The sequence below is a fragment of the Lynx rufus genome, unplaced genomic scaffold (genome assembly GCF_022079265.1).
Source record: "Lynx rufus isolate CCGP_SWC_20201006 ecotype Redwood Valley unplaced genomic scaffold, mLynRuf1.p SCAF_15, whole genome shotgun sequence".
In the NCBI taxonomy this organism is placed as follows: Eukaryota; Metazoa; Chordata; class Mammalia; order Carnivora; family Felidae; genus Lynx; species Lynx rufus.
The window spans coordinates 23,270,124-23,294,036 of NW_025814829.1; the positions used below are offsets into that span (position 1 = coordinate 23,270,124).

Genomic DNA, 23,913 nt, shown 5'->3' on the forward strand with positions numbered 1-23,913 from the left:
GGAACTTTTTGGGTCTGCTCTCTCCCACGGGGGAACCGTGCCCCTGAGGAGGGCAGAGAGAAGCCCCCGGAGGTCATATGGTGGCCAATCTCTCAATGACCCAATCCCACCTTCTCCAGCAGACCAATTACTGCTTGCTTAGTCTAGAGCCTTGCTCACTTTGGGTCTCAGGATCCACCTTGACCAGGGCTCATCAGATCAAAATCCATTTACCTATTAACCAGAAACTGGCAATATGATTCTGTGGAAAGCATCAGAAGGGAGTGGCATCACGTTTCTCTTAGTTCTCTTGTGCTCAGCACATCCCAGAATGATTGAAACAGACACAAGTGCTTTCTACTATTTCCACTCAAATGTCCTAGAGTAAGGAATATTTCCCAGCATTTCCTCAGAATACTTGGGATACTACAATTGGACCATGGTTTTTTTGTTTTTTGTTTTTGACCTTAGGTGTGTTGATGAGCTTGGGTGTTAGGGCTGTGAGCTAGAGATGCAAACCAGGGCTCTGTCCCACCCATTCACATGCATCCATATAGCATGCACACACGCACAGGGACACAGATATGGGATGGCAGCAAGAGACAGAGAGTAAAGGAGGGGTCAAAGGCTGTAGGGGACAAAAGCAAACCAGATCTTTGGGACAGTGAGAGAAAAGAAAGGAAAATTTGAGGCTACTCTTTCACAGTGTCTCTTCTGGAACACAGGAAGACTGTCAGGTGATGCGTGGAACTGATGGCAGTGTGTGCTGTTGTCTCCCAGGTAGGGCATAAAGGACCAATCTGGCTGTGATGGGGATATGAGAGAGAGAGTATGTGTGCAGTTAGCTAGAGTATGCGCGCAGGGGATATATCATCACTGAGGAGTCAAGATTCTCCCATAATGCTCAATTCTCCACAGAGATGAGGAACCGAGGCTGAAAAGTGACTTGTTTGAGATTGCAGGATTGAAGGAAAGCCTGGCACTGGAACTCAGCCTTCCTAATTTTCAACCCAATAGTCTCCTCTACATCGCTGTAGCTATGGGAAGCTATGTATAAATGAGAGAGAGTGAGAGAGAGACAGAGAGACAGAGTGTGTGTATGTAAGTGTGTGTGTGTGTGTGTGTGTGTGTGTGTATGTATGTGTGTGTGCAGAAAGAGATCCTGTGACCACAATCTGCCTGGAGCACATGCCCTGTAAGATCACTAAGATCCTGAGAGAGAGAGAGAGAGAGAGAGAGAGAGAGTGAGTAGTGTTCTCTGTGTCGCTCAGGGCCCCCAAAGCCCAACTGTTGGCAGATGTTGACTGGTGTCAGATGGTGAAGGATTCCCTGAGTTCGGGAAACAATGGATCAATCAAGCAAAACGAAACAGACTTTTTTTTTTTTTTTTTTTTTAAGTAGCCTTCGACCAGCACAGAGCCCAACGCAGGGCTTGAACTCACGATCCTGCAATCAAGGGTTGGACGCTTAACCAACTGAGCCACCCAGGCACCCCAAAACAGACTCTTTACTGAGGAACTTCTCAGTTCTTCCTACGTGGATGTGCACTATAGAAATGCAGGGCTTCTCAAATTCGATGATGGCATCACTGTTTTAAGGGGCATCTCCATGGACTAGAGCACAATACATTCTGGGAAATGCTAACCTAAAGAATCAAGTTTAAATAATTAGCCTAGCATTTCAGGCCCTTCATATCTGTGCCTCACTGTACTCAGTGCTCTAGCTACACTGATTTTAATCCCTGCCCCACTGTTCCCCTTGTGATTAGACAGTGTCTGTGTAGAAAGCCTCGCGGCACACTCTCCTGTCAAAGTCACATCTCAGTTTAACTTCTACCTCCTTTGTGGGGTTTCCCCTGCCTTCTGTAATTAGTTTCATCTATGAGCTCCTTTAGCACCCCCTGGCTGAATTAAGCATTTCGGCACCGTTGGACTGTTATCAATATTATATGTACAATTTTGGTTTTTGTCTCCTCAGCAATTCTGCAGGCTCCTTGATGGTTCAAATTACAGGCTCCACTTTTCACATCCTTGGTTAACACTTGGCACAATGTTAGGATAGGGTTAGTGGACCTCAGATGTCTGGGTTTTTCTGGGTTCACCTTCTGCTTGTCTGAGAAACTATACTGTAACCCCTGAAATGTCTTTGGGAACTCCATGGATGCTCAGAGGGCTTCAGGTCTGCGGGTGGTTTGAGGGTGCCCTGGACTGAATCATAACCCCTCCTATCTCTGGTTCATCTCCCTATAGAGCGAAATGTCCAGGCGAGACCCAAACTGAACTGGCCTCTGGAAATTGTGGTCAAGATAATGTTCATCCAGTGATTCTCTTCCATTTTGGGCTTCTAGGGTTTAAGGAACAGCAACAACAACAGAAATCAGAAAGCTCATTTTCTGGATAGGGGAACTCAAATTGACTGCTTTTATAACAGTCTGATTTTGTAAAAAGGGGAAGACAGGAGGGAATAGATCAGGGTTTTGTTAACTCTCCCATTTGGCCCCCAACCAGACCACTCCTCTGTCCTCATGTGGGGCAGCTGTGGATGGACCATGCAGTGGAGTGAGTTAGGAACTCTGGGGTGGTTGTTACGGTTAGTTTTATGAGTGGCCGCTCTTTCTTTAAGGGAGGGAGTTGCTCTGGAAATGGGGAAGGTATGGCAAAAGGAAAGAGAAAACAAGGAGAGAGGAACTGGGTCTCTTACCTCATAGACCTGGAAAAAAATAGGGATTTGAAGTCAGCATTTTGAAGGGAAAAAAAAAGAAGCAACACTTAATCACTCATTTTACACAGCTGGGACCCATCTGTGCTACACAAAGCTTTGGGGGCCAGTATTATTGAACAGGGGACAGAGGAGCAAGACATCTCCATTAGGGGATCCTCTCCTTCCCATGGGCAGCAGAGGAGCTAAAAGCGTTTTAGATCTGCCTATAGAATTGCAGAAAGGTCATCCGAAGTCAGTTTAGGGCTATCAGGAGCCAGATGGGGGAGTCGGTGGGGGGAACTATGTCTGGACTAGTCAACAATAATATAAAGATTCCTTTTGAAGTATTATGGAAAGTTCCATAAATACTTCTCCAAAAAAAGTGAAGAAATGACTTCCAGGAGCATCGGGTATGAATGGCTTTGTTCAGAAAATCTTCTCTCCGTAGTAGAGAAGGAAATGGGCGAGGGGATTGATAGGACGTTCCCTGCTAGAGATATCTTTCCGTTGCCAAATTACATCGGATCTAATCGAAGGCATGGAGAACCCAAGGCAAGTGGGTGTGCATAAGGGCTGGAGGGATGGCCTTGGTACAAGTGGGGTATGACTGGGATCAAAGGAGAGTTTAGCAGACTTTGCTCTGAGCAGATACCTGGGGCTTTGTGTTAACCCCAAGGGACCATATCTTGGTTGGTTCTGGAAGGAGCCAATCCCTACGCTGAGGTGGAGGTGGCCCACCATGGCTCCTCACAGTTCTCGCCCCCAACCTATACCTACCCAGCTCTTTTTCTTCTTCTTTTTTGCATCAGCGTCCTTGCCACTGCCAATGCTGGAATGGCTGGTGATGCTGTTGAGGCTCGAGATGCTATCTGAGGAGTTCTGCCTCTTGATCCGGAGTTCTAGGGGCCACGAACAAATGGGAAGCACACACAGGGTAGATTTAAAGAAGACGTGAGACTTAAGGCAAGTCTAGCTGCCAAATGTAGACGAGAAGGGTACCAACCAACTCCTACAGCCACATTTTTCATTTTCTGGATAATTTCTGTCAACGAGCATTTATGGAGTGCCAATCATGTTTCAATGTTAAAAACATGCTAAAGGTGTGCTCGCTTCGGCAGCACATATACTAAAAAAAAAAAAAAAATGCTAAAGGTAAAAAAAAAAAGTAAGAATGTAAGTTAAGAAATGCTTCTTCTCCTCAAGACGCTTCCAGTCTAGTAGGATAAAAAGCAGTACACAGACTAATGAACTCAGCCTGATCAGGTCTGAGAAGGGCTTAATGAAAGCTTGCTCTCAATACTTTGATGGAGACATCAACCTACTGCTTTTTTTGTAAGGAAACCCTGCCCCCAATGTGGGGCTCGAACTCATCACCCCAAGATCAAGAGCCGCACGTTCCACAGACTGAGCCAGCGAGGCACCCCTCAACGTACCATTTTTCATGATTTTCCCCCTGTAGTACTTGCCTGCCTGGTGCTCCAAGGCCAAGCATAACTAGCCACTGTCCTGCATTTAACCTAAATGAGCTTTTGTTTTCTTATCTGATGGGTAGAAAATCCTTTTAGCTCCCTGAGAAGGTTTGGAATGGCATAAAAAATGACCCACATTTCCACCACAGGGAAGGAAAAAGTTAACCAAGGAGGAAATGTTTGAGTCTTGAAAGAACAGAAGTTTTTCAGACAGGAACACTGGGAAAACTACTTAGGGCCAAAGAAAAAGTACATGCAGAGGCCCTGTGCAGGGCTCTGGCTTTGCTTTGTGGAACCTCAGGCAGACTGGAATGGGAAGCAGCACAGGGAGCACAGCAAGAGGTGGGGGTGGAGGTCAGGTTCAGGCCAGGTCAGGGAGAGCCCTGAATGCCTTTTTAAGGATATTTGCCTTTGTGCCGTAGGTAATGAGCAAGAAGAGCAGAGATTTTGAAGCAAGGGCAAAATATAATCAGATTTTTTAAAATTATTATGCATTTCTGGTCATGGAGAGAGTGAGAAAATAAACCAGAAACTACCCACATCTTCACTGAACAGCTCTTGTTTCTAGAAGGACAGCTGCAAACATCTACTCAACTAGCTCCCTATCTCCTATCTAACCCTCCACTTCCTCTTTCAACAGGGTATCATAGTAAGTGCTATGAAAAAACAAATCTGCTGGCATCGTTCTACAGTAGGCAAGATGTTAACATTGGAGGAGACTGGCTGTCCATTTCTTTATAATTACACACTTACCTGATACTACTTCAAAATAAAAACGTTTTAAAAATCTGATTATATTTATATTTTGAAGGTAATGAAAAAAAGGAGGCCTAACAGGGCTAGATCTTAGAAACCTTGGTGTATTGCCTGTGTGTGTGTGTGTGTGTGTGTGTGTGTGTGTGTGTGAAAGGGTTTTTTTTTTTTTTTGAGCACCTACTATATGCCTCACACCATGGTGAGCTCTTCTGATTCGATACAAGAAACTTCTGGTTAGGTACTATGTCTATTTTACAGAAGTCAAGTAAAGTAAGTACCAAAAATTATTCAAGTTTGAAAAATGGGGGTCCCTGGTGGTTTTAGTGAAAGCAGTTTTGGTAGGATGATAGTAATGGAAGCAAATCAGAGTAGGGTTAGGTGAGAAAGGGGAGTGGAGGGTAAGTTGGTGAAGGAAGGAGTGAAGATTATAATTAGAAGGGATGTAGGTAGATACATCTTTTTTCTTCTTTAAAGATAAATGAGCCTTTAGCCGCATGATAAGCAGAGAGGAAGGAGTGAATGGAGAATAAGAGGTCAAAGATGTACAAAAGTATGTGTATGTGTTCTGGGGATATCAATGCTAGGGGGAGCATCCCCAAGCATTAGATAAGGGATCCCTCTTGGCCAGAAAGGGCAGCCCTTCTAACGAAATGGGAGAAAAATAAGTAAGGATTCGATGAATATAAATTGATGGAGTGGGGGAAGAGTCCATGGAGTTCTTACTTGAAAGTGTTTTATTTTCTTGAGTAAGGAGGAGGCAGAGTCTATGTTCAGAGTGAGGCAGGTCAATGGTGGAATAAGGGGCTGGAGAACACTGATAGAAGTTGGGGATCACTGGGACGCCTGGGTGTCTCAGTCCGTTGAGTGTCTTACCCTTGATTTCAGTTCAGGTCATGATCTCAGATTTGTGAGATCGAGCCCCACATCGGGCTCTGTGCTGACAGCATGGAGCCTGCTTGGGATTCTCTCTCTCACTCACGTTCTTTCTGTCTCTCTCAAAATAAAAATAAATAAACATTAAAAAAAAAGAAGTTGGGGACCACTGATAGTGGAATAAAAAGGAAAACAGGCTGCAGGCAAGTTAGAGGACCATCCAAGTACCCTGGAAGCCCTTCTGGAGTCAGAGATTGCAGGATTTGGGGGCACCAGACCACTACTCATCTTGACTTTCTCTAGCAAACTTGACCGTTTGGTTGTTAAATGCCAAAGCTAACTTGTCATTTGAGCCCCATGTAACCCATGTGATCTTTGTCTCATTTGAAGAGTAGACTGCATCACCCTTGGAGAACAGAAAGGAGGATCAAATAAGAATATATATGTGTGTGTATATAAAAAGGTAAAGTGCTAACTTTTTAAAATTTATTTTTTAAAATTTACATCCAAGTTAGTTAGCATATAGCACAATAATGATTTCAGGAGTAGATTCCAGTGATTCATCCTCTACATGTAACACCCAGTGCTCATCCCGACAAGTGTCCTCCTTAATGCCCCTTGCCCATTCAGCCCACACCCCCCAACCCAAACCCCTCCAGTAACCCTCAGTTTGTTCTCTATATTTAAGAGTCTCTTATGTTTTGTCCCCCTCCTAGCTTTTATATTATTGTTGCTTCCCTTCCCTTATTAAAGTGCTAATTTTGGGGGCTTCATTTTGTAGAGCAGTTTTAGGTTCACAGCAAAATTGAAAGGAAGGGGCAGGGCTTTTCCATATCACCCCATCCCCCACACATGCGTAGCCTCCCCCACTCCCAGCCTCCCCCACCAGACGGATGCATTTGTTACAACTGATGAGTCTGCGCGGACACATCATTATTAGCAGAGTCCACAGCTGACATGAGGGTTCACTCTTGAGGTTATACATTCTACCGGTTTGAACAAATACATTCACAGGTAGTCACCATTATAGTATCATCCAGAGTACTTTTGCTGCCCTAAAAATCCTCTGTGCTCCGCTTATTCACCCCTGCCTGCCCCCTGAGCAATCACTGATCGTTTCACAGTCTCCATAGCCTTGTCTTTTCCAGAATGTCACAGAGTTGGAGTCATGCAGCACGCAGCCTTTTCTCATCGGCTTTTTCCACTTAGTAACGTGCGTTTGACACTGCTCTGTATCTTTTCATAGCTTGATAGCTCATTTCTTTTTAATGCTGAGTAATGTTTCATTGACTGGTTACAGCAAAGTTCATTCATCCGTTCACCTACTGAAGGACATTTCAGTTGCTTCCGAGTCTTGGCAATTATGAATAAAGCTGCTATAAACATTCAGGCTTTTGTGAAGACATAAAATTTCAGCTCCTCTGGGTAAATACCAAGGAGTGTGACTGTTGGATCATATGGTAAGATTACTTTTAGTTTCTTTTCTGTTTTGTTTTTTTTTTAATGTTTTGTTTATTTTTGAGAGAGCGCAAGCAGGGGAGAGGGAGGGAGACAGGGAGAGGGAGGATCCAGAGTGGGCTCCGTGCTGACAGCAACAAGCCCGATGTGGAGCTTGAACTCACGAACTGTGAGATCATGACCTGAGCCGAAGTCAGACGCTCAACTGACTGAGCCACCCAGGTGCCCCTGGATTTACCTTTGGTTTCTTAAGAATAAAGTGCTCTTTTAATGATTGTCTTTGAAGGCTCTTGGGCTCTGTCCTAAAGGTTCGGGGGAAGACCCATGGGGATTGCAGGTCTGCTCAACTCTCCCTCATCCCCAGGGATGGTAGGATCATGCCCCTGGCTCTGACCAGTCCAGAGCATCACACTGAAAGTCATCAAAGGGCCCGCACCTTCTAAAAACTTGATATGGGACCCGGCATATTATAGGCATAGGTAAAAATTTCCAATAACCCCATTCCTGTTCTCTTTCAACCTGAGGCTGGATGTCCTACCTTTGGGTGTGGTTTCTGAGGCATTGAGGGCTCCCTGAATGACTGCCTGTGCTTCAGAGTTCTTTTTCTTCAGAAAGTCGATGGTTTCTCGTAAATCCAGCAGCTCGGTGTCCTAGGAGAGATATGACAATAGTGTCATTCGTTGGGATTAGGAGCGCCTACTGTGCGCCAAGCAACAGGTGAGGCACTAGAATTCCACCAGACTTGATACAGAAGGCAGGGGACGGGGGCAGTTGTGCTGAGGGGCACGGTGAGAACTCAAGGTGACGGGAAGGGAGGGAGAATCTGGTGCTCAGGAGACAGGGGGTGAGGTTAGCCTTAGCCTGTATGCCAGGAGAAGTCCCAGCTCCCTTACCTTCTCCTCTGCTGTCTCTGCCAGGTGTCGGAGACGGGATGTCATATTCACTAGGCTCTGCTCGAAAGCTGCCACTAGATTAGCCTGAAATAAACATGTCAGGAGGTTCCTACGTTGCCTGAGGCTTGGGAAAAGAAAAGCCTATTACGGGAAGTAGTTGGAGCTGATATTCTGTGTCTCAGCACTGACCATTGCTGACAAACCTTTTGGTGATTTTTAAACATCGATTTCCCTGAGCAGACAAGGTGGAATTCAAACACCTTTCTGGCCTGAAGAGATTTCCTGGTGGGGACCAGCTTCTTGAATGATGACGTGGCACAGACAGCATTAGGGTAGGGCAGGATTTTGGAGGCTCTAGGAGACTTGGGTCCTGGTACCTGTCATCACCAGAGGTGGGACTGTCCCTCGCTCTTCAGAAGGGCCATAACCTCTGGGTCATTCCTATTATCTTGGTTTAACTCTTCCGTTGTCTGGCGGACTGGCCCCCATGGGTCTAAATCACCTCCCAGCATAAACTGGTGCTTCTTTCCACCTCTGCTCTCAGGTGCCCTCTGTTCTTAACTCCATCCTGAGTCTCCTAGTTCCTGGTTTTTTCGGGCTGTCTTTGCAGGGCTGGAGAGGAGGAGCTCAGGAAACTTCAGGGGCATTCCACAGTTTGGCCACTAGATGTCAGGTGGATTTCATGAGGAGGAGGCTGGCTGGGGAGGGTGGAGCTAAGGCCACTAGGAGCAGGAGCTGGCCCTCCAGCCTTTGAGAAAGGTGCAGGAAATGAAGCAGGGGGCTAGGAATGGAGGAACAGCCATCACTGGAGGGTATCTGACCAAGTCAGTGACCCTAGGCAGAAGTGGCAGGCATATTTTGGGCAAGTCCTTCATCCAAAGCTCTAGGATGTATGTCTGTGACACCTGTCACTACCTGTGAGCCAATGATTCTCTCCCCCTGTTGGGCCAACTCTAGTTCATACCTATTGCCCTTGAAACATGCCTGGAGGCTACTTTCATTTGACAGTGGCTGGAGGCAATCCCTTTGGGCCTGTGTGACCTGCCTCTTTCACACGCATGTACTCTGAATCTATCTAGGGCTGGGCTCCGTGGCAGACCTATGTCACGACCCTGAGCCGTTGACTTTCACCTACTGTACCAAACAGCGGTGCCTCCTGTTTTCGTGGCCCCAGGTTGCCTCTTGCTCACTTCTCCACATCCCTGTGAACAGACTGCTTGGAGTCCCCAGACATCTACTCGTGGGAAACCCAGGAACTGTCAGCTTCCTGTGTGCTGTCTTGGTGTATTGGGCCCTTTGCTCTGGATGGGCTTTCCTCTCGTCTCCTATACAACTTCTCCCTCCTCTGGGCCTTCCCTAACCCTCAACCTCACCAGGGTGCCTATAAGACCTGAAGGGTAAGCAGTGGTGCCAGAGAGAGGCGGGCACTTGGGAGAAGTAGAAATGCCTTGCAGCCCTTCCCTGTCTAGGGTGTGTCCTCAGCGTGGGCCGCTGGGAAGTTACATGGAACACAACAAAAGCTCAATCAGGAATCAAGGGATCCTGCAGTCTTGGCATCACTGTCTCCTGCTTGAGGACGGGATTCCGACCCTCAACAGAAATCTGCCTCTCAAATTCAGAACCCGTCACGTCTGGCTATTTGTTCTCTCTTAGCCAAAGGGAACTTCCTGTTCGAAGAAAAATCACCTCCTAAATTCATTTTCTTGGCTTTCACCCAGCCTTGACAGCATGATGGCTGACAGATTCAGTGTAAATGAATCAGACACACTAATGTTCTCTGCCTCCCTGGCGCCTCTTCCCCCAGCATCTCCCAGATGTGAATTTCCTGGGGTGTGCAGGACGTGACCCAGGCCACTGGCCTTGGTGGGTGGGGCATATGGGAAGGAAGCGATGGTTCTTGCTTGAATTGTAATTCTTATGGGTCCCCAAGAGTGGAAAACAGTGCTTGATATGGGCTTCAAACAAACTAGTGAGGGTACAACTTATTAGCTGAAGGTTTGGGGAAAGAGGATAAAGAGAATAATGAGCGTGGTGAGGGAACGGCTGCTGAAACGGAAAGGAAACATGCAAAATCTTGGTAGAGAGTCTTCTACCTGATCCCAAGGAAGACCTCAGGCCTGACAGCTGGGTTCCCCAGAGAGGAAGGGACAAGAAAAAACCCCAGAAACTACTGCGGAAATTGCAGACATGGTTACTTTTGTGTGAACACTTGGAAGGCTCCTGCAAATCCGGCTCAGCTGTTGTTTACAGCTTTGGGGGAAAATGGCTCTTATGTTCTCTGTTTGCAACTTGGTCACAGGGGAGAAACTACCACAGCCTAGGGAGAGGAGGTGGCTTCATTTCCCCCCATCTCACAGGGTAGAAAAACCAAGGCTTAAAGAAAGAAAGAAACTCAATCTTCTTGGATGGACTGAGGGCACGCTGAGGGCAGAGACAAAGAATCCCGGCTCCCAACCTAGAGCTCAGGTCATTTGTGCCACCTGCCCAAGGAGACTGCTAAGAAAAGGCAGTTGCGAGTGCAGCAGCTGGACTAGAACGAGAACTGTGTTTCTAAGTGGTGCCATGCTCACCAGACAGAATGCTAACAGCCAGTTCTGTGCCCGCCCGGTTATGCGGTGTGAACAAAAACACGAACATACCCCAGGGCAGCAGCAAAAGAGTACCAAGGGTTCTATAATACATAACTATTTCTGTCCATGGCCAATGGCAAGGTTGTTCCCACCTCCATGCAGAACCACTGATCACCCTTTCTCTCTCTAGGGAGTTCAAAGACCACTGGGCACGAACATATCCATACCTATTAATTACAGTGGGGGCAAAAACAGTTCTTTATAAAAACTGAGACTCTGAGAAGGGGAAGGCCAGTCACCAAATCCTCTGTTGTACAGCTATGAACGGGACCCACTCCCTTGGAATCTAAGCCCAGGGGATACCTTATGAGAGAATTCCCCTCCTTTGGCTGAACTTGTCTGACTTACAGCCAAAATAACTACCTGGGTCTTCCCCTACTTTATGGCACTCACATTGGCAGACAGTTGAGACGTCAGGGTGGCCACTTTTTCCTGGGACGATTCCAGTTCCCTGCGAAGCTTTCGGATTTGCTGTGAAAGGGAGAGAAATACAAACTTATGGTGGCAGAAGAAGTCGGGGATCTGGAAGCAAAATGGGGTGCAGAGGTGTTAACAAGCCGAGACAAAGGCTTTGCACCCTACCTCAGATTGCATCCTTTCTTCAGCCTGAAGAAGGAGCACAGAAGGAGAGAAAAGAGAGAAGGAGGTGGTTACTATGGAGGTGAAGAAGCCAGGCCCCAGTGGCAGGGCAGAGAACTTGAAGAAGCGTGACTCAGAGGTACGAAGAGGCTGAAACTCCGTTTCTTGGCCCTGGCCCCTCACGAGGTGAGCTGAGACCCTATACTTGGGTTCACATAAAAGATTTCTCTGGAGCTCATCTCTAGCCAACTTTGTCATTGCCAAGAAGGCTAGGAAATGAAACTCCGGTTGATCTGAAGGCTACTGCCACTAACTTGAAGGAGTGAAGAATTAGGGGCAAAATAAACGTAAGGCCCGAGTTACACCTCACAGCAAAATGCAGTGTGCCCAATCCCCCACAGTAAACATCTGGTAAATTCTGTATGCTGTGAGGATCTTGGAGTCCTATAAGCCTCCCCCTCCCACCTTGCCACGGATGCTTCTCACTTAACCCTGGCACAGAATGGGCTCTATCATAAGGGGACTATCGATTTTTCAAAGGAGGGGAACAAAAGGCACCAGAGTTGCTCAGGAATTGGTGGTGAGGCCATAGAGACCACTGAGGAACCGATGCACAACCAAGCGCTCCGAGCTCCAGGCGCCTCCCCCGACCTACCCCAGATCCATAAGGCATAATGAATAGGTAGCAGTGCCCTGCCCTCCCGCCCCCCCCCCCGGACTAGTTACCCACCCAACACAGGTCCTAGGGAGCAGAGCAATGGTAGGAGACAGGGGATGAGGGAGGAAGAGAAGTAACGCTCTTACTGAGGAGTAAGTGGAGGAGGCACTGGAGGCCAGGGACAGCACTGAGCCGTGAACTGAAAGAGAAGCAGAACACAGAGTTAACAGAGGGCTCCAGGGATAAGGGGTTTCAGGGCAGAGCCCTAAGGCAGGAGTTTGGATTCTGACTCTGGAGGGCATCTGGAGCAAACAGGTTGGTTATGACAACAGCCCAGAGCAAGCAGGTGTCTGCTGAGGAGGCGAGGTCCTGAGCAGAGCTAGCCTCCTCCCTCGGGCTACATTTTTCTGGCAGCCTGGGGATGGCGGGCCCTTGCTCAACCTGCTCCGAGGGGCACGAGGGTTCAGGGAGAGGGAAAGGAGATATTCGTGGATAGGCGTCATCTTATCTTCTCAGCTCTGGGGACCGGACCGTTCAGATGAAAACCGTACTGAAGTGTAAAATACTCGTTCTGATGATTCAATAGCCCTACTGACACAACTACAGCAGCTTCTGCAAGGATGCCTCCAGGCTGAGCGTCCTGCAAATAACAACCGGAAGTCTGCTCTCTGGTAAAGCCCCATCTTCCAGGCTCTGACCATGCACACCCAGATCATCACAAACAACCACAGGGCCCTCCTTGAAGCTAAACTTTGGAACTTTTTTTTTTTTTTTAAGTAGACTTCACGCCCGCCCAGCACAGAGCCCAACGCGGGGCTTGAACTCACGACCCTGAGATCAAGACCTGAGCTGAGATGAAGAGTTGGACGCTCAACCGACTGAGCCACCCAGGCGCCCCGTGGAACATTCTTGAAAGAGGAATGAGATGCCGAGTTCTTCCTCGGGATTTAAGAGCTACCATTATGCCCCTTGATCTTGTCACATACTCTGAGAGACTGTGGGGGAGGAAAGACCACTGGGGGAACGAGGAGGGTAGGAGCTGCAGTTTTCCGAGCGCTCCGAGGGGTACCATGTAACCCTTCCACGCTCCATTTCCCGCCCCCAGCCCCAATGGCAAACGCTCCATCCCAAAGCCCCAGCGCCAGACGGTGCCACCCAAGGTTTCTGGGCCCCCAGACCCTTCAAAGGGATGGGAAGAAAGAACTGAAATGGCCCGAACTCGATGTTCTGTGAATCATGTACGTGTGTGTGGTGGTGGTAGTGGAGGTGGTGGCAGGTGAGGGGGCCCAGCAGAGCTGGAATGAGCGTGAACCGCGCTGGCATGAAGTCTCACCGTCGTCCGTGGGGTCTCGGAAGGATCCTGACCGAATCATCCCCTTGGGTCTCTCGGCCAGGGACAGGGTGCTCCCCATTTGGGAGCCGCTGTACAGCTCGAAGGCCGCCTCGTGGGTGGGGATGCTGTTGGAGCGGGTGATTCTTGGCGTGGTGGCCGCAGTGGGACTCACTGGAAGGACAGAGGGGAGGGGGACAGGGGAGGGAGAGGGGAGGGCAGGAGAAGAGGCAGGGTCATCAGCTCTCTGGGTCCCTTGGGAAATGGAGCACCAGGAGCATGGGAGGCAAATGGTGAGAGGGCAGGAGAGGAAGGGCGAGGTGGGGCAGTGGGAGTGTGCAGGCAGCTGGGGGTTAGGGGTGGGGTCTCTCCTGGGGAGATCGAGCCCTAACGGAGAAGGACCCTGCTGTCGGGAATAAAGGGAGAACAGCGTTTCCTATTTTAAAGACCTTCCCTCAGCCCTGCCCGGGAACTGTCGCTTTTCTGAAACCTTCACATCACTTGAAAGTGCCGATGAAAATGGGATGTCGTGGTTCCGTAAAATACACCTGGCAGCTTGGGAGGACTAAGAATTCGGGCCAAGACTCAGATCTGAATGATGACAAAGAGGCGGCTAGAGAAGGGGGCCAGGCCATGGGCTCCGATGGGCTCGGCATTATGGGAGGGAGCGGGACTCTCCCCACAAGCCGCGTCGTCCCAGGCCACTGGTCGGTTCTGACGCAGCGAGAAACACAGCCCTCTCTGCCCAGCATCCGGCTGGAAGGTCAGATGGATGGAGCTCGGGTAAGTCTCCTAGAATCTGCTTTGAAGCTGGGCTCCGCTGAATCCCTGCCGATTGCAGGACCTGCTCCCCTCTGTCCCTCCCGTGTTGGGGTTACAGCCTCCCAGGGTTCACTCCCACATGCACCTCCCCTTGGCTACTCTTTTGCCTCCACACAGGCAGGTGGCTGTCTAGTCTGTCCATAAAGACCTGTGCGGAAGATTTCGCACCTCTCTCGGCCCTCTCGAATACGTAAGGCGATCACGGTTTAGCCCAGCCCCTTCATCCTGCAGCACTAACGCATTTCCTCTTCTTTGGTCCTCAGTGGAGATGGAGAACAAGCTGGCCCCGTCCTCCATTTAATGGCCCTTGGGTAACCAGATGACCCTGCCTTAGGAATCATTCCCTCCTGTAGGCAAAATGATCTTAATTCCTAGTTTTTCCTCAAATTGCCCGCAGCCATCCCACAGGCATGTTCCAGGTCCTCATTTTCCCTTACTGCTCTCCTTCACTCAGCTGAGACAGGAGGTGGACTTAGAAAGACACGGCAAACGACAAGCCTGTCCTGGGCTCGTTCTAAAGGGGTTCCCACTGAGCCAATCACGGCATGCTGCTTCCCAGAGCCAGGGCTGCTGAGCTCCTGTGCCGTGGCCAGGCCTCCACCCGAAGCTTCTTTGCCTCCCTGCCTCTGAATCAGCAGTCTCTTCCTTCTTTCCTAGCTTTCCTTTCTCCTTAGGCTTTAGAAAGGGTGTAGCCAGGACATGTCTCCACCAGCTCTGCCTTCAGGGCTAGGATGGCAGCTGGGGAGCTGCACTTTTCTGAGTCTGGAGGCAGATTCCATCGCTTGCAATCAACAACTGTCCCTTCCTTCTTCTCCACCAGCCCAGCATTTTAGTATCGCAGCCCCGAGTGTGGCAGCTCCTTTCTGGCAACGACTGCCTGCTTCTTGCACTAGTTTGATCTCCGGGCCTCGGTCTGTGGCTTTTCCACGCCATCATTCAGACTCTCTGATGCTACAAAGACCCTTACAGCTTGTGCCCAGGGGCAACTTTTCAGTTTAAGGATCTTGGAGCACTTTGCCTTCAATCTGATTTTGGACGGATAAACTGAGGCACCACGGAGCCACCCAGTGCGGTGGGAGTTAAATACGAGATGAACCCTAAAGTCCAGCTGCCTTGCCTCACACTGCAGGGTGACCCCTGCTTCATCCCATGCCACAGTGAGTGACCGGAAACACTGACCTATGTTGGTAAGCTGGCCCTTTGCACTCAAGGACATGGAGAGTGCAGGGGGGGAAGGCAGCTCTGACTGGTCGTCGGCTTCGGGCAGCCCACCAATGGTATGGGAGTGTCGCCTCTCCTTGGTGTCCTCCTGGGACTGAAGCTGGTACCTGTAGGACGGAGCAGAAGAACTCAGCCCAGGCAACCACAAAGTGATATCAGAGGTTTGGCTGGTGTGGAGGTTCTGGACGCAGGACAAGGGAAAGGGGGAGCAGACAGAACTGCCTAAGGAGTGAGGGAGCAACAGACGAGGTGACATCCTGAGGTGGGGACTGAAATGATGGAGGGGGCGTGACAGCCTCTTCCCGGGAGCTCAGGACAGAGCTTTACGACTCCATACGTGGGCTTCCACAGAGCAGGAGTCACCTAGCTGAAGGACTCAGGGCTGCAGAATTGGTGGAGGACCGGGGTGTCCTGCTCTTCCCCATCTCAGTGACCCCAGAGGCGGCCTGTCCTCCCACCGGTTTACTTTGAGGGAGGAAAATTACAGAGAGGAAGTTTAGTCAGGACTGGGGACAGCACAGGCTGGGACAGGTAAGGGTAGGTAGGATTCCCATGTGCCAACCTGCTTCCTCTCTGTCACCAAAAAAGAACTCTGGCTATAAAGTTGACTCACACATAATACTAAGCTTGGGTAGGGCTCGAGGAGGCATTCGCACAGGCACCGCATACAAAGAACTCGGCTAAAAGGGACACTAAATTCATGACCGGGACTTAGGACGGGTCAAGTTACAGTTTTTCCCAAAGACCAGGATCCGCAGATAGAGGGAAGGAAAAACACATTTAAGGGTTACCTGAGCCCTTTCTTGGGAAGAGTGTTCCGATCCCGCTGATTGCTGTGCAGAAAAAAGAGAGAGAGAGAGAGAGAGAGAGGCATGTGGGTCCATCTTAGAAACTAGAATTTGGGACCACAGGTTTACAGGATGCAACACCAAACACAGGACATCAAACTGCAAACCCCTTTATCTCTATAAACAAAATAAGACAGTTGCAGTCTTCCTCTGTGCTTACAACTTGAGAAATTCACTTGAAATACGAAGTGTTTTTGTCTGCTCAGGAATCAGGATGTGGTTAGCTACCTAAAAGGTCACATTAAGGTGTGATATAATAGACATCAGTCTGGCCCAAAAGGCAAAAGCTTTGGATGACAGGTTAAACTACTTGTGAAATCTTGGAAAAGCCACTTAATGTCTGTGCACTAGTGTCCCCAATGTACAATTATCATAGTGATAATAATAATAATTTATCGGCACAGTAATTTGAAACTCCCACGTATCTCCTGGAGGTGTTGTGAAGCACATGAAATTACTTACTGTACGTGAAAACATTTTCCAAGTCACAGCCCGGCAATCGAATACAGGACGGTGTTACTAATGGCGAAATGAGCCAGAGCCATAGGGACAGACCCAGGTTCAGTTGTGTCTCTCTATCCACTTACCTGTCCAATTGCCCAGTTCTGGGGCTTCCACTCCAGGTCAGCTCTTCCGTCTCTTCCTCTGGGGGTGCAGCAGGGGGGGCCGGGGGGGTGGGAACAGGGGTACTGCTGGGGAAGGCACTGGGCAGGCTCATTGGCATCTGGAGGGACTCCATGCTCCTGTGCAGGCCTGAGAGTTTGGGGTACATGCGGGTCTCTTTGGGGACACTGAAACCACTCATTAGCTCCAGGCCCTGGGAGAAGCTGGCTGAGTTAATATTGAGAATGGGTGCTGGACTAGGGGTGAAGCAAGAAGGGAGAGGGCTCCCGGTCGCTGAGCTTGTAGGATGCAGATCTGGGACCTTTGAAGCGTGGGCCTCACTCGACGATGGCAGATCCAGACTGTTGGAGTTGACCTTGTCTAGGTTGGCTAGGGAGGGTGGCTTGACAAAGCTCTTAGCCGTGGCCCTGAGGGAAGCGAAAATTAAATAAAGTTTTCAGAATAACAGAGTGACAGAAGCAAGAGGCGGTCTTCATGAGGGGGACAGCACATGCACGTGGGCGACACAGGTGGATTTACACACGGATGGATTTACATACAAAGATACGTGTAAGGAAACCCAGAAAACCCACTCGTCCGAGTGCTGAAGACAGGTTAAGGGTTGGTCAGGGAATAGGATAAACGAGGTGAGTTTTGAAAGAGGGAGAAGGAACTTGGCATACAGGGGAGTGGAGGGGAAAGAGCCAGGCAAAGGTCCAGAGGCGACAGTGGGTAGGTAGGCCAGGCCTCACTTGGTCTAAAGGCATGTGTCAAAGAAAGAGCAGAGGGACGAGGAAGAAGCTGCCCAGTTCGGGTACCTGAGAGGGGTTGGTGGCAGTTCTGCCAACTTGGTGGCTGGGGGGTGGCTGGCTTGGTTCTTCGGAGTACTCTCTGGGGAGCCAATGCTCTTCAGGGAGATGTTGTCTGAGTCCAAGGCCACCGCCTTGGCTTTGGCTTTCTCCTTTTCCCTATCGGTCTGATTGACAGGGGCTGGAGTGGTCCGCCCACTGGCCACCTTGGAAGGCTCCTTCAGTCTGGAGGGTGTAAGGCCCCCCTGCTTGGTGCTAAGAAGGCTGGGGTCAATGCTGCTGCTAACAGGGCGAGGTCCGCCCCGCCCACCGGTCACGCTCATAGAACTGGACTTGGCTGGCCGGGGCAGGCTTCGGTACTGGATGTTGGAACGGGCGCCAGGAGCCAGGAATCCGGGCTCTGCGCTGTTGGACACATCTAAGCTGGTCTTGCGTCCATTCACGGGCTTGACAGGGATGCCTGAGGACTTCTGGATTTTGCTGAGAGTGGCCGAACCCCCGGTCTGCATGACAGTGGCTGTGCCTGTGGCAGGAGGAGGCTTCTTGTAGCCAAAAGATCCCGAAGTGGAGGGGCGAGCAATGCCCGAGGGAGGCTTCTTAGCATCACTCAGGCGATCCCGGCCGGCGTCAGAGGAGGAGCGCTGTAGCCCGGTGTTCTTCACTGCAAGTTTACCCTTGTCCGTAGCTTTGCCTTCCGGTTTGCCTGTAAGAGGGCGGGAAATGAGGTAAGAGTGGCTGAAACTGGCCCATAGCTTGGTAATGTCCCGGCAAATCCCTTTCTTGCCCTCCATGGGAAAAGGACACATTGACAAGGTACTATAGAATTTTAGAGACTGGTAAGCAGGTACCATGTAGGCTGACGAAATTTCTCGCCAGAGGAAGGAGACTGGGTAGGAGCGGCCTCAGGGTTTTTTTTGTTTGTTTTGCTTTTTGTTATTTTCTGCTTCTAGAAAATACAGCAGGGGCGCCTGGGTGGCTCAATCAATTAAGCGTGTGACTCTTGATTTGGGCTCAGGTCGTGATCTCCCAGTTCATGGGATCAAGCCCCGCATTGGGCTCTATGCTGACAGCGTGGAGACTGCTTGGTATTCTCTTTCTCCCTTTCTCTCTACCCCTCCCCAGCTTGCTCACACGAGTGCATGCGTGCTCTCTCTCTCAAAATAAATAAAACTTAAAAAAAAAAAAACCAAACGACCCACTCCCATTACAGTAGGACATTCCACTTTGGTGAAAATGGCAGAGGCAACCACAAAGGTTAAGAAAGAAGTGCATCTAACAACTGGCCAAGGAAGGACAAAAAGGAGGGGCTACAAACAGCCGAGATTATGGCCACACCTCCTGGTAGGTAGAGACTGGAAGGAAATGTCAATTAAGGCGAAAAGTTACCCAAGGGGCCAACTTTGGGAGCAATGCAATTCTGATTTTTTGTTTTCTTGGGACCTCACGGGGAGGCCAAGCAAGTACCTTGTGAAGAAGTACGCCAGCCAAATGTCTTGGGAGAGGAAAGAAAGACAACCAATGGGAAGTATCTAAAGGCAGGTCAAACTAGTCTCTGAACATAACATACTCCTGCCTCTCCCTCTTATTAGCTGTATGGTTTTGGCTCTGCCACTTAACCCCTTTTGTTTTTATTTCTATATTCATAAAATGGAAATAGTAATACCCATCTTCCCTACCTCACAGGACTGTTGTTAAAGCACTCTGTAGATGTTTGCTACCATCCTGTGGGTTAATGACCTTAAGAAGAGGAGCAGCCAAAGAAAGGACTTTGCCCTCGTCCCTTCCTTTATTCCAGGCTCACCTGCGACTTTGAGGGCACTCTGGGCTGTGTGAGTGATGGGGGAAGTGACAGCCACCGGTGGGGTCTTGCCCTTCTTCAGGGAACCAGGGTGTCCCAGGCTGACAGGCTTTTTCAGTTCTCCAACCTTGGATGAATCATCACAGCTTTCGGGCCGCTCTCTCCGCCACTTAGAAGTCCCAGGTTCCATCTTCAGGCTACCACTGTCGTACTCCAGTTTTTTGGGGGCCTTCTCCTCTGATTCACTAAACCAGCTCAGCCCGCTTTCTGCCAGTGAGCGCTTCTCTGAGTCTGTGCGGAGCTGAAGAGGAGAACAGAAAAAGCAGAGTGAGACATGAGGGTCTTGGGGATGGAAACAAGGAGGCTGAGGGGATTTATTTTGGTTGCTGGGTGGCCCTGCTCGTTCCACAGTGTTGTCAACCCAGGGTTTCGACCTATACCTCTCGTGTGCCAGAGAAAAGACATCCTGTGTGTTTTTTCAGGGCTTCTTTTCCTTCTCTGGTTGGAACAGAGATGTATCACTCCAAGTAGGCGTGGCCACTAATACAGGTGTTACTAGGACCACAGCTAAGACTGCTTGGTAGCCTCAGGTTTCCTTTGGCCAGCTCTAAAAGGACTTGGCCAAAGGCACACGGGAAGAGATCCCACGGGGTGGGCGAGTGTATGTGCAAACGTGTACCCAGGCATTGCCATCTGCCCTGTGGCTCATCTCGACATAATGGCCCAGGTGTTTGTAAGCTCACGTACCACTATTGTAGAGTTCCTGCGAGAAGCAGTGGGAGTAGTTGGGAGGGAGTTGAGGGAGGAGCTGGCATTGAACTCTTCTGAGCTGAGGTTGTCCGAGGCATCACTGAGCCCACTGCTGATGGAGCTGCTCTCATCCCAGCTGCGGGACAGGAGATAAAGGTTAGCAGTTAAAACAGAAGCCAAGGCAAGAAATAAACTTTTCATATTGATGGGAGAAATGGCTCTATTCCAATATATAGACTGGCCAAGAGAAGAAAGCTTGAAGGTTAGTCCTGGGTTTGCCAGTAACTTGAAGTATACTTTGGCAATGTTCTTTTATAAAAGGAAAGCACTCTGTCTTTATCTGGGAAAAGAAGACGTTACATCTCCTTAACAGAAAGGTATACTGTGATGACAAGGTAATTCTTAGATCAATCTAATTATACAAACCAATTTCCTCTCCCTGTCGCCGTCTTCCAATCTCATAACAACCCTATCTTTGTTCATTTCTGGACGTGTTCTCCAAGTATTTTCCCTCTCTTTTCTAAATGTTTCCATACCTGGTAACAAGGGCCAGAAAAAGATTTATCTTTTTCAGGACCCCTTAGACCTATCATTTCTCACTGCTCCTCTGCTTATACGGTTTCTGGATCCTGGGATCAGGTTTTGCTTCTAAGCAGCATGTACCTCTCTGCTGATAAATGAGCCGCACTTAAGGTGCTGTGGCCAAGCAGAAGCACCAAATTTGTGCCGAACGGTTTCATCTTTCTGGCAATTGCTCAGAACATCAGATTTGTGGTAGCTGGGAGAGACCGTGGTTGAACACCTGCATATCTGCCATGTCTTTCCATAAAGAACCCTAGTCCATACACTAAGTGAAACTAATACAGGCTTCTTCATCTCTTTGGAACTTGGATTCTACAACATTCCCTTAGCTGTTCGTTTCTGCGTTTAACAACTTTTGCAGTTAGAAAGTTAATTCTTACCCTGTAAACTAAATAGGGTCCTCTACCATTGTTACCAACTTCCTTTTGTTCTCTCCTTATTTGCTATTCCCAAGCTTTTTTTTTTTTTTTTAAGTTTATTTATTTCGAGAAAGACAGAGACAGTGTGAGCAGGGGAAGGGCAGAGAGAGAAGGAGAGAGAGAATCCCAGGCAGGCTCCACGCTGCCAGCACAGAGCCCCATGCAAGACTCAAACTCACGTGAGATCGTGACCTGAGCTGAAACCAAGAGTCGGGAGCTCAGCCGACTGACCCAGCCAGGGGGCCCCCTCCACGCCCCGCAAGCTTCTTCTTGATCACACATTATTTTCTGAGTTCAAAATCTGTCTCCTACAACCTTTCTTCAAAGGTCCTGTTTTCTAAGCCTTTCACCACTTCCTTCTGGATCCTAAAAAGTCCCTCTGATTTCACTCAAGTTTTAGAGCCCAAAGCTGAACATGGACTTCAGGAAGACTGCAGTAGGAAAGCATCTGTTTGTGCCTGTAGGGATCATTCTCCAAATCGTTGCATCTGTGTTCACAGGTTTGTTTATCAGTTTTGCGTGTGTGAAGGACTAAGAGGCTGGTATCTGGAAAATTTTTCCTTTTTGCTTTAGTTTGAGTTTCAGATCATGGAACAAAAGTCAGACGTACAAGTCAGCTAAGTTCTTGGCCCAGATTTCAGCTGGCCTCCCTCTAATTTATTTGCTGGGAATAGGAAAGTGGGTGGTTTGGACATTTGGCTTGGTTGCTCTGTACTGATTAATCCAAATACATTGAGAAAGACCAAAGAAAGAATGGGGACTAGAACACACTACAGAGTGATTTCGATTTTCTTGCTATGAAATATAGCCATTATTAAAACAAGCAACCTCTTTTTTTCTCCACTCGTGACATATATTAATCCCACGTTTGTCTTGGGCTAAGCTATCACAGCCCCCATTTTGTAGAGAAAGAATACTGGGGAGGAAAGATCAGTTCTGGCTTTCTGATCCTATCAGCTCTTCTGGGTCAAGATAAGATCTCTGGCAAGCAAACAAACAAACTATTCACTGCCTGTTCTCCTGGGTCAAAGACAGAGGAAGCCTGGAGTACTGAACCTTCCGTCTGAAATTAATTATTGGTAATGAAGGTCTTGGAGTGGAGAAAATTCTTACGGAAGGGCTCTTGCAAAAAGACTAGGGCTGCTGTGGTCCACCAGTCTAAAAGAAACCCTTCCTTTGCCCTACATTTATGGAAAGGCTTAATATTAAAAATAAAGACGGGGAGTGTATCTTCTCAGAGTGGGTTCAAGTCCTCCTTGCCCATTCCTCCCAATTCACAGACCTTTCCTTTAGGTTTATTTACTTATTTTGAGGGGAGGGGCAGAGAGAGGGAGAATCCCAAGCAGGCTCCGTGATGTCAGCACAGAGCTGGACGCAGTGCTTAAATCTCAAGCCGTGAGATTATGACCTGAGTCGAAATCAAGTTGGATGCTTAACCAACTGCCATCCAGGTACCCCTCACTTTTACTTTTAAAGTAACCACTGTTAACAGTCTCTTGTGCTTCCTTCAAGAATATCCCTATGCGGGGGGCGCCTGGGTGGCTCAGTCGGCTGAGCATCTGACTTCGGCTCGGGTCATGATCTTGCAGTTTGCGAGTTCGAGTCCCGCGTTGGACTCTGTGCTGACAGCTCAGAGCCTGGAGCCTACTTCAGATTCTGTGTCTCTCCATCTCTCGGCCCCTCCCCTGCTCGTGCTCTGTGTCTCTTTCAATAATAAATAAATGTTAAAAAAAAAATTAAAGAATATCCCTATGCGGAGCGCTTGGGTGGCTCCGTGGGTTAAGCGTCCAACTTTGGCTCAGGTCACGATCTCAGAGTTCGTGGGATCGAGCCCCACATTGGGCTCTGTGCTAACGGTGTGGAGCCTGCTTGGGATTCTCTCTCTCTCTCTGCCCCTCTCCTGCTCATGGTCTCTCTCTCCCTCCCTCTCAAAATAAATAAACATTAAAAAAAAAAAAAAAAGAATATCCCTATGCTTCTGTCTTCTAGCCGCTTGCTTTCTGGATCTGCTAAATAGCTGACATTATGGGACCACAATTCATCATCCTGGTTCTCTTTACCAGGCTCTTTTACAAAAAATTTTTTATTGCTTTTTTTAAATGTTTATCTTTGAGAGAGAGAGACCAAGCACGAATGGGGGAAGGGCAGAGAGAGAAGGAGACACAGAATCCAAAGTAAGCTCCAAGCTCTGAGCTATCAGCACAGAGCCTGACACGGGGCTTGAACTCAAGAACCTGGAGATTATGACCTGAGCCGAAGTAGGTGGCTTAGCTGACTGAGCCACGCAAGTGCTCTCTTTACCAGGCTCTTAAGCTAGAACGTCAGTCTTTCTCTAGTTGGTTTACTTTCTTGTTTTAATGAAATATCTCTTCTAGTAGGTTTCAATAGATGCTTGGGAAGCAAACTTGGTAAGATCTGACACAGTATAAAGTATCTTTATTCTATTTTTACATGTGAAATTTTGGCTAGCCATACAATTCTAGACTGAAAATAATCTCTAAGGATTTAAAGGCACTGCTCCATTGTCTGGCCTCTATTGTTGCCATTCTGATTCCTTGTCCTTAATATGTGACCTATTTCTTTTTAGAAAGCTTAGCATCTTCCCTGGTGTTCTAAAATATCATTAATGACATGCCTTGGTGTGGGCTGATTTTTATCCATTGAGTTAGATACCTTACTGGGCCCTTATAATCCAGAAATTTTCATGAATTATTTCTTAAATTTTTTTTAATGTTT

At 48.6% G+C, this 23,913-nt stretch overlaps 1 protein-coding gene across 6 annotated transcripts in view; it reads right to left on the minus strand.

The window, feature by feature from the left end:
- The window catches only part of NAV1 (neuron navigator 1), a 173,195-nt gene that overhangs the window by 11,105 nt on the left and 138,177 nt on the right, over positions 1-23,913 (minus strand). For 2 of the 6 annotated variants that reach the window (XM_047076696.1, XM_047076691.1), the window contains 14 exons: positions 20,174-20,312; positions 19,430-19,727; positions 17,638-18,331; positions 16,804-17,247; positions 16,160-16,201; positions 15,327-15,475; positions 13,329-13,499; positions 12,142-12,194; positions 11,341-11,364; positions 11,152-11,229; positions 8,129-8,212; positions 7,774-7,885; positions 3,457-3,578; positions 2,680-2,688 (listed from right to left, as the gene is read on the minus strand). In XM_047076696.1, the coding sequence (XP_046932652.1) occupies positions 2,680-2,688; positions 3,457-3,578; positions 7,774-7,885; positions 8,129-8,212; positions 11,152-11,229; positions 11,341-11,364; positions 12,142-12,194; positions 13,329-13,499; positions 15,327-15,475; positions 16,160-16,201; positions 16,804-17,247; positions 17,638-18,331; positions 19,430-19,727; positions 20,174-20,312 (2,419 nt within the window). The remainder of the gene's footprint in view (positions 1-2,679; positions 2,689-3,456; positions 3,579-7,773; positions 7,886-8,128; positions 8,213-11,151; positions 11,230-11,340; positions 11,365-12,141; positions 12,195-13,328; positions 13,500-15,326; positions 15,476-16,159; positions 16,202-16,803; positions 17,248-17,637; positions 18,332-19,429; positions 19,728-20,173; positions 20,313-23,913) is intronic. The other 4 variants (XM_047076694.1, XM_047076692.1, XM_047076693.1 and 1 more) reach the window with 4 other exon arrangements.